This window comes from Pseudophryne corroboree, chromosome 4 (assembly GCF_028390025.1).
Source record: "Pseudophryne corroboree isolate aPseCor3 chromosome 4, aPseCor3.hap2, whole genome shotgun sequence".
Lineage (NCBI taxonomy): Eukaryota > Metazoa > Chordata > Amphibia > Anura > Myobatrachidae > Pseudophryne > Pseudophryne corroboree.
The window spans coordinates 390348322-390365562 of record NC_086447.1 but is presented as its reverse complement, the minus strand read 5'-3'; the positions used below and the strand labels follow the sequence as shown (position 1 = coordinate 390365562).

The 17241-nt window shown below is 40.9% G+C and overlaps 1 protein-coding gene across 1 annotated transcript in view; it reads right to left on the bottom strand.

Annotated features, from left to right (window-relative positions):
• Positions 1–17241, bottom strand: part of LOC134909633 (elongin-A-like) — a 195477-nt gene that overhangs the window by 43531 nt on the left and 134705 nt on the right. The window contains exons 2-8 of the mRNA XM_063916717.1: positions 15586–15642; positions 14510–14622; positions 12226–12880; positions 7509–7611; positions 4298–4465; positions 1905–2002; positions 1537–1717 (exon numbers count right to left, since the gene is read on the bottom strand). Of these exons, the coding sequence (XP_063772787.1) occupies positions 1537–1717; positions 1905–2002; positions 4298–4465; positions 7509–7611; positions 12226–12880; positions 14510–14622; positions 15586–15642 (1375 nt within the window). The remainder of the gene's footprint in view (positions 1–1536; positions 1718–1904; positions 2003–4297; positions 4466–7508; positions 7612–12225; positions 12881–14509; positions 14623–15585; positions 15643–17241) is intronic.

The following is a 17241-nucleotide window of genomic DNA, read 5'->3' as shown; positions in this document are numbered from 1 at the left end:
AGTTTTATTCAATATAGTTTAAAAAGTATTTTTTTTAATTTAAATATTATATTATGCACATCTGCAGAACAGATCTCCTTGTCAAAAACTAGGGGACACAGTGGGGCAGCGCGGTTGGAGAGGAGTTAAGTGGTTAATTTGGTTCACACTGTTTTTGGAAGATTTTCTGCACTAGCAAGCACCTATGTTTTTGTTTTCTCAAAGAATAAATATCTTCACCAACAGGGAGGAGACACAATCAGGGCAGCCCCTCTGAACAGGAAGACTGGTGCACTTCACACCATAATGATTGTTGTGAAACACTGCTTCTGTGCGTATGGGATGTGGGTTTCATACCACATTGATACAGTAAGAGTGTTGTAGGTTATTAAACGTTATGGCATGGACTAGAGTAGGTGTGGCATAAATAAGGACAATTAATGAGACTATATAGGAACAAAGTATAGAAACAGCAAGCGCATAATAACATTAAATACAATATTCTCATTTATTTAGCAACTGGGTTTCAAATCATGACTGGATGCAGTGAAGTGATGGTACAGCTCAGCTGCATATCTGTAATGTCCAATGCTGAAAGTAGGGTGGTACAGAGTACCATTAAGAAATATGGTGGTGGTACTCAGTACCACCAGCCCACCACTGGTGCTTAATTTATAATGGGGATTTTTGTGTGTGGGACATAAAATGGTGTCAGTGGCATATCGGTGTGTGGCATAATATGTAATGGGCATTACGGTGTGTGGCATAATGTGTAATGGGCATTACGGTGTGTGGCATAAAGTGAAAGGGGCATTAGTGTGTGTGTGGCATAATGTGACCATGCCCCTATTGTCATGTAGCCACTCCGCTAGTTTCATTTGACCAACCCCCTCATGACATGGGACCACGTCCATTTTTATTATCAGTACCATTAAGAAAAAAATTCTACTTGCACCTCTAGTAATGTCCTAGTTTATTGTTGTCCACAAACAGGGCCTTAACTAGGTGTGTGTGAGCGCAGCCTTTACACAGAGCGCAAGGCACTGGGGGAGGCCCTGTTGTTGCCCCATGGCACCTGCATGTGGCTTGAAAGGTGTCTGGAATGGAACCTGCAGCCAGTAATACTACAGCAGAGATGCCCGTAGTGTCCTAAGGATGCTACTTCCCAGAAATAGCATGATGTTACAGATTTTGGAGGAGAGGCTGGCACATTGCGCACTGCCGCTGTGTCACAGTGCTGAAATCAAATATGTTAAAGTGCAAACAGCCTAAGACAAGGTTTTCTATTTTTAAATGAGATCGAGCCATTCTTATATTTTGATACTTTAGAGTCCCAACCTCGGTCCTCAAGGCACATAAACAGTCAAGGTTTTCGTGATATCCATGCTTGAGCACAGATTGACAAATTATAATAACTTGTGGTACTAATTAATTCACCTGTGCTCAAGTATGTCTGTCTATCCCAAAAACTTGGACTGTTAGTGTCCCTGGAGAACTGTGGTTAGAACCCCTACACAAAATCAAAAGCTGTAATCATCATGCAAGAAATATACAAACCTTTCGGTTTGCCAGAATGTGCAGAGCTTATATTATGTGTGATCATTCTCAACTTTTTTTCTCTCTCACTAAAAAGTCTTAAATACATCTCTCGCCAAGACTCATATTCCAAAAGTTGATGATTTTTAAAATCTCTGTTGCAGTGTTTTTTCCACAGATGGTCCGAGTCCTCAATAAACACCTTTGGTACAAAATAAAATAGATTAGCTGTATGTTAACATTAGTATTTTATACAGCATGGCAATGAAAAAGTATATAAATCAGTCAAGCCTTATATAGCACTGCCACTACTTGACTATGTAAAATGCCATGCCAGTGGCACTGCAAAAGTCTGTTCACAATAAGTCTGTTAAAACTTTTTGTCATACCGGATTACATTCTTCAATTCGATTCAACTGCTCTGGAGTACAGCGCTCAAGAACTGGTTTAAGGATTTCAAAAGGTACACCCCCAACTTCTTGGATGGCTACAAAGCAAACAAAACATGTGCACTGTAGGTTTAATTGTTTAGTCCACATGGATAGTGCAAAATACAGGGAAATACTACAAGATAACCTTTTTCAGTCTGCTAGAAAACCTTTCGGCTGGACAATGATCGCAAGCACTGTAACAAAGAAACACCGGCATGGCTGAACACCAAAAAGGTGAATGTTCTAAAATTGTCAAGTCAAAGCCCAGATCTCAATGCATTCTGTGGCTCTGGGGTCTATTTACTAAGCCTTGGATGGAGATAAAGTGGACGGAGATAAAGTACCAGTCAATCAACTCCTAACTGCCATGTTACAGGCTGGGTTTGAAAAAGGACAGTTAGGAGCTGGTTGGCTGGTACTTCATCTGCATGCACTTTATCTCCATCCAAGGCTTAGTAAATAGATCACTCTTCTGTTTGAAAATTGCAGTGCACAGGCCTCACCCATCCAATCTAAACAACCTGTTGCAAATCTTCAAGGAAGATTGGGCAAATGTCACTGTTAAGTTGTGTGCAAACCTAGTTGAAACTTAACGACAATAGACTGAGTGGTCTATTTACTAAGCCTTGGCTGGAGATAAAGTGCACGGAGATATAAAAGCTGTTAATGCAGCAAAAGGTGGTTCTACCAAGGATATATATATATATATATATATATATATGTATAATGAATTAGGGGTTTGAAAATTTACTTTAACAGTCTATTGCTTCTCAAAAAAAAATACAGTCAGGACAATCTGTGCTGCAATTAGAATTTGGTCCATTGGATAATACATAGAAATACAGTAGCACAATATCTGAATTGGAAGTAAGCAATCAGGCTGATACGTCTATGCTACATAGATCATGTATACAGGAATAAAATGTATATTTAAAATAATTTTGTTGCACAAAAAAAAACAATCATAAACCCATGCTTGTCTACATGTATCATCTCCTCTCTGAGAGAAGCTTGGAGTTGAGATGCAGATAACCAGTTATGGGGGTGGAGAGAACTATACATGTTATAAGGCCCTGCTTATACATGGCAATGTGCAGAGTAGCATGCCTATATGAATAGCAAAGGGGCAAAAATAAGAAAAACTATCACAGAAACGCACACATACAGATGGAGCCCTCCTCATCTATCCCTTTAATAGGATTAATTGAGCCAGGGCAGTCAGACTTAATCCCCTGCTATATTGTTCTCTCTGTATTGTATTGCATCTGAGAACAATAGAAGAAAGGCTTATGCTTATAAACCTTGGTGCACCTAGGTGCAGCAGAAAGGCCTAGATAGGCGAGACTCCATCTGTAGGCTCCACACCCACTGCTCATGGACGTGGTCGGTATGCAGAGGAGTTGGGGGAGCTACCCAAAAAATTGTGCATCTCCCGCAGTTTCCAAGTGAGTAGTTAAGTATGCAAAAACCCATACATAGATGTGTACTGAGCAGTCAGTAGTGATTTGTACTGTATATCAAACCATGCCCCACTGTATACAATTTATAGGATGGCTCTTCATATTTCCATGCAGAAAAATAGCAAAAGCAAGAAGTGTCCAAATGCAAATCAGCTGTCAGTAATATTTAGTATACAAGGTAAGTCATTAGTTATGGATGGTATATTTTTACTTTACATTTTATTGACTAAATAGCAGGGCAGGGCCGGATTAAGCCTTCAGGAGGTCCAGGGCGCCTAAGACAGGGGGGCCCACCCCCTCTTGTCAGCAACTACCCCATGTCTGTGTCCCCCACCACATTGAGTCCGATAACTGGATGGTGCACTTGCACGCACCTTCTGATTTCAGGATATCTGGGAGGGTTTAATGCTGCGTGGATTGGGGAGAGTAGATTTCAGGCAGTTGGGGATGGAGGGTTTCATGCTGCCAGGGGAGAAGGAGTTCAGCAGGTCCCATGCCAGTGGCTGTGTAATGTCCCGAATGCGGCATCTCCCTCTCCCTCCTCTCGAGCAGCATGTGGCATCTCCCAGCTCCCTCCTCTTGGGCAGTGTGCGGCATCTCCCTCCCCACTCTTCAAGGTCAGCGCATGGACTTATTTGTAATATCCAGCCTCTGCTGCTGCTGCTGGCAGAGGCTGGAGAAGGAAGACCGCAGCATCAGAGCTGGGGCAAAGTAGCTACGGCCAGGGAGTGCCTTGAGACAGGGGGCCTGGGGATACTTGCACCCTGGGCCCCCCATTTAATTTGGCTCTGCTAAATAGTCTATACATAAATTAAATGATAGATTACATTGATATATACTTTTCTATAGCATAGGGTGTAATATTGGCTTGACATTTATAACCACACTTACAGTCAATATTATTCTGAAGAACACGGATACATTGTTCGTATAAGTTCAGCATCTTTGGAAGGTAACTTATTTTGGAACCAGAGTAGACCAACATTTTTGAATTTAGGCGGCGCCCAGTAAAACCACTCGACACCGAGCTCATTTCAGGCAAGGGCTCTGGAACATTCACTGTATAAAAAAATAAAATACATAGATACATGAAGTATATAATAATAAAAACACACAAAGCTATCACAGTTCTATACTGCTGAAAAAAGTACTATCTAAGGCTATGAAGATTAACTGTAAACTTGGTGGAACCCATGAGATACATAATTTACCATGCTCAGTAGCTGGTGGCTAGGTCAGCAGCCACCACTGATTAGCTTGCCTAGTATCCCAGGGAGCTTTGCTTTTCTGTGCATGTGTTTTGGTCAGTGCACTAGAAGCCCAAATGCGACTTTACTGTACCACACTTTGTCAGGAGAGCAGAGCAAAGGGCTGAGCAAATGGGCAAGCATTGCCACCACCCCACCTCCCCCTATCCCACCCACCGCCAGTGAACATAGCATCCACAGTACAGTGGTACACACAGTGGCGTAACTCCCACCCCAGAAGTCACTGCGGGGGCTTGGAGGCGCAGGGCTGTGGGGGCGCCACTACTGATTCAGAGCAGATTGACTTGCGGACTAGCCGTCTGCATGTCAATCTGCTAAATGTCCCTTCCAAAATGGCCACCGCCATGGAGGAGGAGACATGCTAGAGGTCATACTTGACCTCTAACATCTAGGAAGTGCAGGGAAACGCGGGAGCGTATAGCGCTGGCCTCGACACCCTGCAGCCTTGCCACCTTGGTACCCTGGCACGGCGGCAGCAGCAACAGGGAGTGGGGGGATTGGGCGCGGTGCCCACAGCTCACTACAACCTTAAGCGGCAGCGGGAAGGGGGGAAATCAGGCAGCATTGCCTGCGGCTCACTAAACAGCAGGGGGGGGGGGTTGTGCATGAAATCCCTGGCAACAAGCATTACCCCCTGGCAACGAGCTTGACACCCGGTGCATGAAACCTCTGGCAACGAGCATAACACCCAGCGCATGAAACCTCTGGCAACGAGCATAACACCCAGAGCATGAAGTCCCTGGCAATAAGCATTACCCCCTGGCAACAAGCTTGACACCAAGCGCATGAAACCTCTGGCAACGAGCATAACACCCAGCGCATGAAACCCCTGGCAATGAGCATGACACCCTGAGCATGAAAACCCCTGGCACCGTGCATGGAACCAAGATCATGAAATCCTTGGCAACGATCAGGTAATTTAAAAGTAATTAAAAGCCTTACTGTAGGGGCTTAATGTGTATTGGGCATTGCGGTGTGTGGCATAATATATAATGGGCATTGTGATGTGTGGCATAATGTATCGCAGACATTGCGGTATGTGGTATAATGTATACTGGGCATTGCGGTGTGTGTCATAATGTGTCACAGGCATGACGGTGTGTGGTATACTGTATCACGGGCATTGTATGTGGTATAATGTCTCAGGGGCATTGCAGTGTGTGGTATAATCATAGGTAAATGCATGGGGGGGTTTCCGGGTGCCTGGAAAACCCCCCTCCTCTTGGCAAGTGGGTCAAATTACGACAATTGCAATGGTATATAATACAATTATTAGAGCTGCCACCACATCGTGCAGTTTAAGCTGCTGCACATGTCCTGGAGAAGAAGCTTCTGAGGCCTCAATCAGTGCTACCAGGAAGAAGAGAGCTTCTTCTGCTTCTGAGGCCTCAATCAGTGCTACCAGGAAGAAGAGACAAGAGCCTTACCATGAGGTGGGAGAATGTATGCTTAGAAAGTGCAGTACTGGCATTGGCGTTTCTATAATGGGTGCAGTGTGTGCGAGGCACACGGGCCCCCAGGTCCAGGGGGGCCCACCCCGCACCCATTTGCTTAATACTTACCTCTCTGAAGTCCCCCATCCCTTTTCCGCAACGAAATAGAGTTTGAACACTTGGGGGAACAAACTCTATTGCGCCTGCTGAAAACTCCAGGAGAGATGGCACGGTGGCCATTTTTCCGGAGTCTCGCGCATGCGCATTAGCAAAATCTTTGGGAAAATGGCAGCCGAGCCGTGTTCCTGGAGGTTTGCGCATGCGCAATAGGATCTGTTCTCAGACTCTATTGCCGCTGCCGCAGAGAAGGATGGCACCGCCGGGGGATTTCGGAGAGGTAAGTATTAAAACACCTGTGCATCAGTCAGAGAGGAGGGGGGCCCCTGAAGCAGAAGGCTGCACACAGGCCTCCTCCTCTCTTAAAACGCCCCTGAGTACTGGTTCTATTATGTTTGTGTATTTATTTATTGTGGTATGTTTAATCTTTTCCTGACCACTTACATTATCTTATTTATATTAAATATGTTTGATACAGCCTATACTATAGACCATTTATAGTGTTAAATATTAACTGTATTCCATGTTCCGCAGAGTGGTAGATTGTGGATTGCATTTGGAAACCCCCCTCTAGAAATCCTGCGTTTGCCACTGGGTATAATGTATAACGGTCATAGCGATGTGTGGCATAATGTGTCACAGGCATGACAGTATGTGGTATACTGTATCTTGGGCATTGTATGTGGTATATAATCTCTCAGGGTCATAGTAGTGTGTAGCTTAATGTATAACGGGCATTGTGATGCGTGGCGTAATGTGTCACAGGCATTACAGTGTGTGTCAATGTGTTATGGTGTGTGGTATAATGTCTCAGGGACACTGCAGTGTGTGGCATAATTTATAACAGGCATTGTGGTGTGGCATAATGTGTCACAGGCATTACGGGGTGTGGCATAACGTCTAACGGCCATGGCAGTGTGTGGCAAAATGTATAAGGGGCATTACTATAAAAAGGAATAATGACAAATAATGTAAAGGGCATGAATCATGATTATTTTTTTCCCCTGTGGTCGCCAATGTCTCGGCGTGCAGGTTGCAAAACTGGGGTATAAGGTAGTCCTTTCCTGCAACCCCACACCCCTTTCAGTGAAGCCACACGCGCAAATTCTTCACTTTGCTAGTGCCAATTATGAGGGGGAGGGGGCACCAGAGAATTTTTGGCTTAGGGGAGAAAAATTTGGGTACACAGTAAGGTACAGTGCGTGAAGGGGACAAGTTGTGTGTTCTTTTAACAGGTCTGCTTTACAGCCACATAATAAAATGAACTCAAACAATCCTCCTTACCTCTGCATTCACTTAGATGAGGTGGAGACAGCAGGAGAGCATCATCTGGTAAAATTTTAGGAAGTGGGACATTAAGTAAATCTTCAAGACAACTTTTCTTGACCTGAAAATAAATCCATAAAAACTCACACAGAACATTCCCACATACCTGTTGGTGTATGTTACAATTGCTAAGTTACATATTTACAGAGCCGGAACTAGGCATAGGCAAACCAGGCAAATGCCAAGGGCATTTGGTATGCCTAGGGGCACAAGCAGCATCTGCTGATTAAAATAATATGTGGCATGCCTAAATTCAGTGTATTCCTGGAAACCACTAACGCAGCATTTCATATGCAGATACAGCCATAGTCACACACAGTATATAGGCATGCCGCATATCATTTTAAATCAGCAGAAGCTGCTTGTGCATTTTAGCCACATAGTAAAGTAAAAAAAGAAATTGTTGTCAAAAAAAGGCGCCCGACGTTAGCAGAGCTGCCAGCTGACTCACGCCAGGCTTCTCCTGCTGCATGGTGTATTTAGGCAAAATGTATGAGGAAACATCTGTATCCAAGCAGAGACAGAGGTCACGCTGTTAGCGGCCATGTGAGTGCTGTGTGCAGGTGGGTTCGGTATGTGTGTAAGGGGCATTATGTCTGTCGTGTATAAATGCATCAATAATGCGCAGCATATGTGTAAGGGGCACTGTGTGTGTCATTATGTGTATAAGTGCACTAATAATGTGTGGCATATGTGTAAGAGGCATTATGTGTATAAAGGCATTAATAATGTGTGACGTGTAAGGGACAGTATGTGTATAGGGGCATTAATAAAGTTTAGCATAATGTGTAAGGTGCATTAGGTTTATAAAGACATTAATAATGTGTGACATGTGTAAGGGGCATGGTATTATGTGTATAAAGGCATTACTCATGTGTGGCATTATGTGTATAAGTTGCTCTACTGTGTGGCGTAATGTATAAAAAGGGCACTACTGTGTGGTCTAATGTGAATAAAAAGCAATATGGTGTGTCGTAATGTGAATAAGGAGCAACTCAGTGTGATGTAATGTGAATAAGGGTCACTACTGTGAGGAGTAACGTATATAAGGTAAAGTGGTACTACTGTGTGATATAACGTGAAAAAGGTACACTAGTGCATGATAAAATGTGAATAAAGTTGCACTACTATGTGGCGTAATTTGAATTGGGGGAAATATTGTGGGTCCATGCCCCTTCCCAGTAAGAACACAACCCTTTTTTCTTGAGCTGCATGCCGAATGTGCACACTGTTTCTATTTAAAATATAGGGGGTAGGAGCACCAAAATAGGACTGCTATGGGTGATGGACAATGGTGCTGGGAAAGGGGTGCAGGGTCAGAGGTGGAACTAGCGGTGGTGTTGGGGGCACTAGACAAAATCTTGCCTAGAGCATCACAGAGGTGCGTTTGACACATATGCATGCATCTCTCTGATAGTGGAGGAAAAATTGGACATGGATTAGTACTCCAGCTGTTGCTGCATTGTATATTTAAAGGGCAGTAGTTTATAAACTATTTCCATCATGATCTGTGTTATTTCCTAGTGCGCATGGTTGACAGAATCGAGCAGTAGTTCTATGACCCGTTTGTGATTTGGGAATAGTATTTATATTCTTGCAGCATTGTCTTGCCCTGATTTCCTTCCTCTAAAGTTCTAAAATGGTGAATGTAGGACGTGGCCATTTTCATTCAGTCTTGTGTGCATTCATGGCTGGTTCCATTTCTCAGGAAAGTGTGTGTGAAGGGGGCGGGGGGGGGGGGGGGGGGGAGTTAGTTCTTTATAAAGCAGTGATGATACAGAAATCTGTCTGCTTATTTATGCACAAGTATATATTGAACTATGAGGATTGATTGATTAAATGTATTTATATATTTTTAACATTCCCTTGTTAAAATAATAGCTAATATCCTTTCTTCACTCCTTGTATTAGTGTAATTCCTGATACATTCATATGTCTAAGAGGCACAATTGTAAGTATGGGTACACACCAGAACGACCGCGATTGTTCGACGATTGTAAGACTATTTCCCTTCACGTTCCTGGGAGCCTAGGCTCACGATTTGGCAAAAACAGTGCATTTGTGTCAAACGATTCCAACCAGACTCCGATCCGATGCATGTTGGTACACAGAACTACCGTCTTGCCGATTGGCTTGAAATTTAAATAATTGGCAGGACTAGCTGAAGGGGTATAAATAGCAGCAGCCATTTTAGGTCTTGACGTGGGTCGCACTATACAAACACATATGATCGGCACCCAATCGGAGTTCGGATTGACGAATCTTGATAGCAGCAAATCTAGATCTCCAATTCGATATACGAGCGGTGGGTACGCGCATCGGATTGGAATAGTCTGCAAAATCAGTATGAATCGGCACTTTTTTCATTAGATTGTGTCATAATCGTGTCGAAATCGAGGCTTTTTACACAATGTCGTCCTGGTGTGTACCCACCCTAAGACTTGTGTGGTAAAAACATCTAAGATTATGTGTGAAACAATTGAGAAGAATATTAAATAATACAATGAAGTTTAAGTGTATTCTAGGTGGAAGCAGTATCAAGGAATAACGAAAGGCTCTCTGTGTGACATGGCTGTGATGTGCATTTGTAGAGGAAATCCAGATAACCACAGGGAATGCTTGCTAATCAGAATGGAGAAGCTGATAAACTTTCACTTTTAAAAGAAAAAAGAAAACCAATCTTTGTAGACATTCTATAAGAAAATATACAGATTGTGGCTATTAAATAACAAGATCATACTTGTAAAAAATAAAAATAATGTGTCAGTTAAAAAGGAGTGGGGAAAAATTTACATTTACACTATCCTAAAATGGTTTTATCACCCCTCATGCACAGATAGTTTACTGTTACACAGAGTTCAAAGAAGTTGGGATTTTCTTGTGCATCATAAAAATGCTTAGCTCAAAAGCAGAGCAACGTTTTAACTTAAAATTTTTAGTTAAATTGAACAAAACGCCCTCAGAATCTTTCCATATGCTACCAAAGGCTTACAGGCAGATTATATCATGTGCAGGTGTTTTTAGTGGCACAAAAGATTTAGTGATGGTCATGGGGATATACAGTAGGTGATGATCGTCCCAGAAGGCCTTGCACATCAAAAACAAACAAAAAGGTGGAAAAATGTGTTCAACTTGAACATCAATTCAGCATCCAAATGATAGCAGAAATAGTAAACATGTTAGGCAAGTTTTTCATCAAGATCTTAAGAAAACCTTTGTGTTAAGGTGGTTCCAAGGCTTCTCACTAAAGAGCAGATAAAAAAAATCAAAAGCGAAATATTATATATATAAGACAATATTGGATCAAACTAAAGCAGATTCACATTTTTTCGCTAAAGTTATTACATGTGATGAAACATGGATCTTCCAGTATGATTCCTGTGACTAAATGCCTGCCCATGCACTGGAAAACAGAGTCATCACCAAGAATGAAGAAAGCATTGCAAAGCAAATCCAAATTCAAAACGATGTTAATAGCTCTTTGACAGGGCCGAAACTAGGTTTCTCGGTACCCGGGGCGAGGCGGTAATTTAGTCTCGTTATTTAATAGCCACACTTCATTGAACTTGCGTTGTTACTTGGATTATTTGTTGCATGTGTATGCAAGTATTAACAACATATTTTCTAATGTTATAGCTAAAAAGAAGATAAACTTTACGAAGATATTTTTATGTGAATGTGTAATAATGATATTGACTACATGTAAATATAAAGGTAGTTAATAAAGAATAAATATTGAGAAAAAGTGGAAAATATAGAAAGAACAGAAGACATCTCATTAGGGTTCTAGAATGTTAGAATGGTCCCTGGAGACAAAAAGTCATAAAAACTATTATAAAATGTACATAGGTAAAAGTGGCCACCATGTAGGGTAAGTAGGAGGAAAAGTAATGAACCTAAGTGGGACATAGATTAAGTTCATGTAGGGTGAAGGTTACATACAGTAATTTAAGTGTACACACATGCATAAGAGAAATCTACAGATGTTGAGATAGAGAAGGATGACCATCTGGATACATCTTGGTGACATCATTAGATAGGAAAACAATACGTACTAGGGATAAATTGGCTCATGAGGAGTTTTTTTAACTGAAGTTCAGAGGAGCCATGCTTTGGTAAAACAGAAATATGTAATTTACTGACTAGTTTTTTCTGAAATATACTCTAATTATTTGCTGTTAATGTAAGTAAAAGCTATAATTACCTAATTTTTAACTGGACATTGAATATCGTATTTAGAATATTTCCTTTTGCTATTTATTTAAGAGACTGCTAAAAACTGCATTGACCATCGTATGAATGATTAAGTGTATGTGATTTGGCCCGACCTTTATGGGGTCTGTGTGCGGTTGGCTAGCCTACACAAAGCGTCTGGTCAGATTCAAAATTACTTTGGTTAACGCTTTAAGGAGTAGAAAGTTCCAAATCCTATGAAGTTAAAGTGAAAATACATAAAAGAAAAACACTGGCCTTAGACAGCAGAGTGTGACACACATATAAAAGGATTAGGGTATTGACAGAGATGTTCACAGACTACAGCAAAAAGGAAAGCTTAATTTAAAATGTTTTAATTATAACAAAGGAAAAAGGTATGTATCTAAACAGGGATTTTAGCAGCGGCAAGACATTTCCGCATTCAACATTACACTTAGGATGCTGACATTTTAAAGCTTACCTCTGTCACATGATCCCCTGTCTTTTCTGAGCTACTCTGGCTTACAGATTTGAGCAGTTCCACATTAGCATATTGTTTGCACACTTGAATCTTTCTTGGAGATTCATTGACTGACTTCAATTTCCTTTTTCTTTTGCTTGAAACTTTGTCATAATTAAGATATGACTCAAATGACATTGTGGGGGCTTCAAACTCCTCAGCAGGCAACAGACCTTCTGTTTTTTTGTCAACACTTTGCATAACATTGCTCTGACGTGCAGCTTCCTTTTTATTATGTCTGTTATGTTGTGAAGGCTTGCCTTCATTCTTTGTAGAGCACTTTGCGTTTATTTCAACACTGGATAAGTGAGAATGTTTATCCAACTTCTCCTCAGGCTCAACATTTTTGGACTTTTCTCTTTTTGATTGGGAATTTGAATGAGGTTTTTCAAGTTTGTGCTCTTTGTGTTGCATATTTTTCTCAGGGGACTTTTCTTTGGGCAGATGTTTTTTATCATAGCTTTTTGCGTCTTCAGTTTTATTGGTCGCCTTCCTTTTTTTGACATCAAGTTGAGATTCACATATATTTCCATTATACCGGTCTTTATCTTGCAGGAGCAACTTCTTATCTTCCAAAAGATCTTTTACTTCATGCTTGGATTTTGATTTGTGGTCACTAGAACAAAGTTGTATACATAGTAAATAGAAGGGTTTATTTTTTTTCCCCTCCTTTGTGTAAAAGTGCAATCATACTGTACATCCAAATTCTTAAACAAAATAAACCCAGACATGCTTGTTTATTGAATTTTGAATATTTAACTAACAAATTTGTGATGATTTAATCACATGCCATAATACATAAGTGCAGCCGATATATGTGTAGACAACCATATATTAAATTTGTATACGAGTAGAAATAGAAAAATGTGTGTATTTTGTTGAATAACACACTTGCATGCTCTGTGACCCTATAAAACCACTTGACATGTACTTTGTGTGGGAAGCAGTCAGGATCCCGGCTGTCAGGAACCCAACAGCCAAAATACTGATGCTGGGATACCGACACCAGTCTAAATGCCGACACCAGCATCTAGAAAGGGAGCAAGATACTGGTGCTGGAATCATGACAACTGGGTTCCCTAACGAGGACACACCACACCACTGCAGAGGTAGGCCACGGGGGGAGGTTAAGTTTAGGCTGCAGGGGGGAGGGCTAGGCTGCGGGGAGAGGAGATAGGGTAAGGCACCCCCCTCGGCGGGTTAGGCTACAGGGTTGGAGGGTTAGGTTAAGGCTGCGGGGAGGAGGGGGTTAGGTTCAGGCACTGCTGGGGGGTGGTTAGGCACAACAAAGGAGGAGGCTAGGGTTAGGCTGCGGCCTGGGAGGGTTAGGGGGTTGGGGAGAGGGTAGAACACCCTTAACTCACCCCTGTCTGTCTTTCTAAGTTCGATATCCATGCGTCGGTATTTTGACTGCCACGATACCACACAGTGGTATCTCATACTGATCCTCTTTGTGCAATTTCCTACTGAAAGAGCTTCTTTTTAACTTAGAAAATGTTTACAGCAAGTTAATACTTTATAAAATATGTAAACAAACGTATTATTCTATTAAGGTTAAGTGATTCATGATTTGAAATGCTCTTATCCTGGTCAATACTTATTCATTTTTTCTATACCATACTGGCATTGCCAGTTGGAAAACAGATACCTATTGCCAAGATGAAATGACAAACCTAAAGCTACTGTCGAATAGGTTCTTAATAGAGATTTGTGGTTCAGTTCTCCAGAAATCCTAATCCACCCGAATTTTGTGGCTCTGAACCGAACCAAAATCCAGTCTGGATCCCCCAAGGAGATCCAATCTGAAAGGAGTTCTGGTTTGAAAAACAGATTTTAAATACAAATTTCAGAAAATTACATAATTTTTGCTGATTTTAATAATATTTATCGATTTTTATCAATTATCATCAATTTTTTTAAATCTATTTTAAACTAAACTGAAATCCAAATAAAGAAACGATGATGAATAAGAACCTGAACCAAAAACACAGGGGGTCCGCGCACATTTCTAGTTCAAAATACACTTTTCAAATTCAAAATATTAAAAAAAAATCAAAATATGATTTAAAAAATAAACATTAACAACCTTTGTCTAAGAATGTTTTATGAGCTCATTATTTCCATTTGATGTTTATCCTTTCCATTTTTGCAATAAAGTTTATATAAATGTCACTCAAGCATGCTCACCCAATGGCTAAACCAGATTAGACTACAAAGAGAAAGAAAAGAAAAAGATACAACTTACTGTTCCTTCACCTCAGGAACCAATTTCTTCCACTGAAGAACAATAGATTTAGCAATGTCACCCACATCACTGTGTTTGCGAAAGCTGTTCACAGTTTTTCCAACTCCCGTTTCCTTAAAGAAAAATAATAATCTGTTATCTCTGGTTCCCACACAAGAGTTTCACTTGAATTTTGCAAGTTGCCCACTTGGGAACCATGATAACCTTAAGAGTGCACAGCATGTATCAAAGAATATATGAAAAAGAGTGGGTTTTCAAATTATGCATATACTGTACACACAAAAGTACTCCACTGTCCCAAAAAGTTGTAATAAATCAGTATATACTGTAAATGCTTAAAATGGATTGTACAGTAACCATTACTGTACTTAGGCATACCAATTATATATACACTTTGGGTGTGCTCCCTCCCTTTGGGAAGCCTAAAGGGCCTACCAGGGGAATGAATTGGTAGGAGCTCGCTGAAGGGCTGTGACCATCTGCCAAAGTAGATATAGCCAGTGAACAGGTATGGGTGGGTCAACCATTAAAATGCAACATGTCCAGCCCATGGAGTATATGTAGCAATACCAAAAAAAAAAAAAAAAAAAAAGGTGTCCTTCATTTTGATACACTACTATTTGCAAATAGCTGAAGTCAAAGTTCACTAGAAAAGGGTAAAAAGTTGGAGAAAGGGGTTGTCACTGCCTAATAAATAGACCCGATAGTGTGAAGTTAATAATAATAAGGTGCTTATAAACGTGCCTGTCCAGATTTTAACTTAGTGAGGATAATATAAAGTTGAAGTACTGGAAAGAACAATGAATGAAAGAATTAAGATAAAAAGTGTTTAACTGGCGACAAATACATACAAGTCAGGTAAAGCCTTTGGCGATTTTCTAAATGTTACATGTTCCAAAATAAATAAGACATTAAGAAGTAGCTTCATTCATTACTAAAACAATGAATACAATATAACAGTAAAACTATACACAGTAACAGAACAAAACAGAATTTAATTTTCCTATGATACACAGCAGCATAATTGGTAAATATCAGATATTGCAATTTATTGCAATTTTAATTTCATAACTCACCACAAGAATATCCAATGAGATGTCAAGTTCCTGTAAGCTCTTGAGAGCCTTGGAAATCTAAAATAGTATAAAAAAAAATACAAAATGTATTTGAAGTTCTAACAATGAATGGGGTTAACCTTTAAGTAAGAAAAAGTCTCACTTTTGAAGTACTGTTAGAATAGTTATGCCATTTACAATGAAGCATAAACCAGAGCTGTCGATTTTATTACTTTAACTTGATTTATTGTAGTAAAAATTGTTTTAGAATGTACTGTCTTTGCGCACACAAATTACCTTTAAGCAGTCTGAATCGTTCATTGGCTACAGATTTTCTGCTTTTTAATCTTGTAGAAACAAAAAGCAGCATCTGACAATTGCCCTTGAAGTCAAGCGGTCAGTTGCTAATGTATGTACAGTGGTTAAAGCATTCAAGTTCAGGTAACTGAAATAATTTCCAAATCTACTTAATAGATATACCCAGTCCTGTTTTTATTCTTTTAAACACACAGCTTAATAGCGCATAATGGGAATTGACAGTCAAGAACTATTACTCTTGGGTTGATCCCCAAAAAATTAATCATATTAACCACTTAACTGCCTATTTTTTTTCCCAAAAAAGGCTCTGAAACTGCAGGTTTTTTTATGAATGAATTAGGTTAAGCACATGAATTGAAACTAATCCAAAAAGATTTTTTTCCCTCCAAAACATCGGTTGGCACAATCAGAACATCGGGAACATCAAGACTTTACTTTTAACAGAGGGGACAGCTGCTAGCTATACAGAGGGGGCCTGGAGGGGTTGATTTACACTCCCACAGTTGCTACTATTGACTGCAGCCACTGGGTGGGGGATCCTGCCATGCTGACCGATCAGCAATGATCGGCAGCACACAAAAAAACTGTAGGAGGATGGGGAAGGGGGGGGGGGGGTTGAGGCAGAGGGACTTTCCAGTCCCTCTGAGAGCAGCAGCAGAGGGAAGTTTCTCTTCCCTGCAGCTGCAAACACTGTAACTGACCGGTCGCATCCTGTGCGACCAGGTCAGATAAAGCACTTGTTGACGTGGTCGTATCTGATGCGACCGTGCAAGGCAAGTGCTTAATAGACAGAGCCCAGATGCATCAAGAAAGAATACTAGCGTCTTTCCATGAAAGGCAAACACTAGATGACCACCATCCAGCTTCAAACAATAATACCCCCTTCAGACCGGCAGCTTGTAACCCGGATCATTACACATGAGCACGCAGTAACCAGGGTTGCTGTACGGTCTTAAAGGGGCCAGGGGGAAATATCCCGGGTCGAGTGATATGCCGGGCTGGGGATGCCAAGGTGAAAGGGGCCTGAGCGGGTTGCAACCTGGAAGTACCCATGTATGGTTCCCGGGTGCGACACGCAAAATGCAATCTGAAAGGGGTATAAGTGAAGACAAATGAAAATATAATAATGTAACATATGTATAAAATAATAAAGGGGTCAAAAAAAAGGAACGCAAATGAGAAAAATACTTTCAGTACTAATAGTGACTTGTTTTGTCAAACCGTTTCTTTCATCCATCAAATCCTATTTTTGCATTTCAGCTGACTCTAGTGACAGAAGGTAATCATTCCTGCTTCTGCTAGAGATGTTCATTTTTGTATTCAGATGGCCCTCATTCAGCATGGTCAGCATTCAGTCTG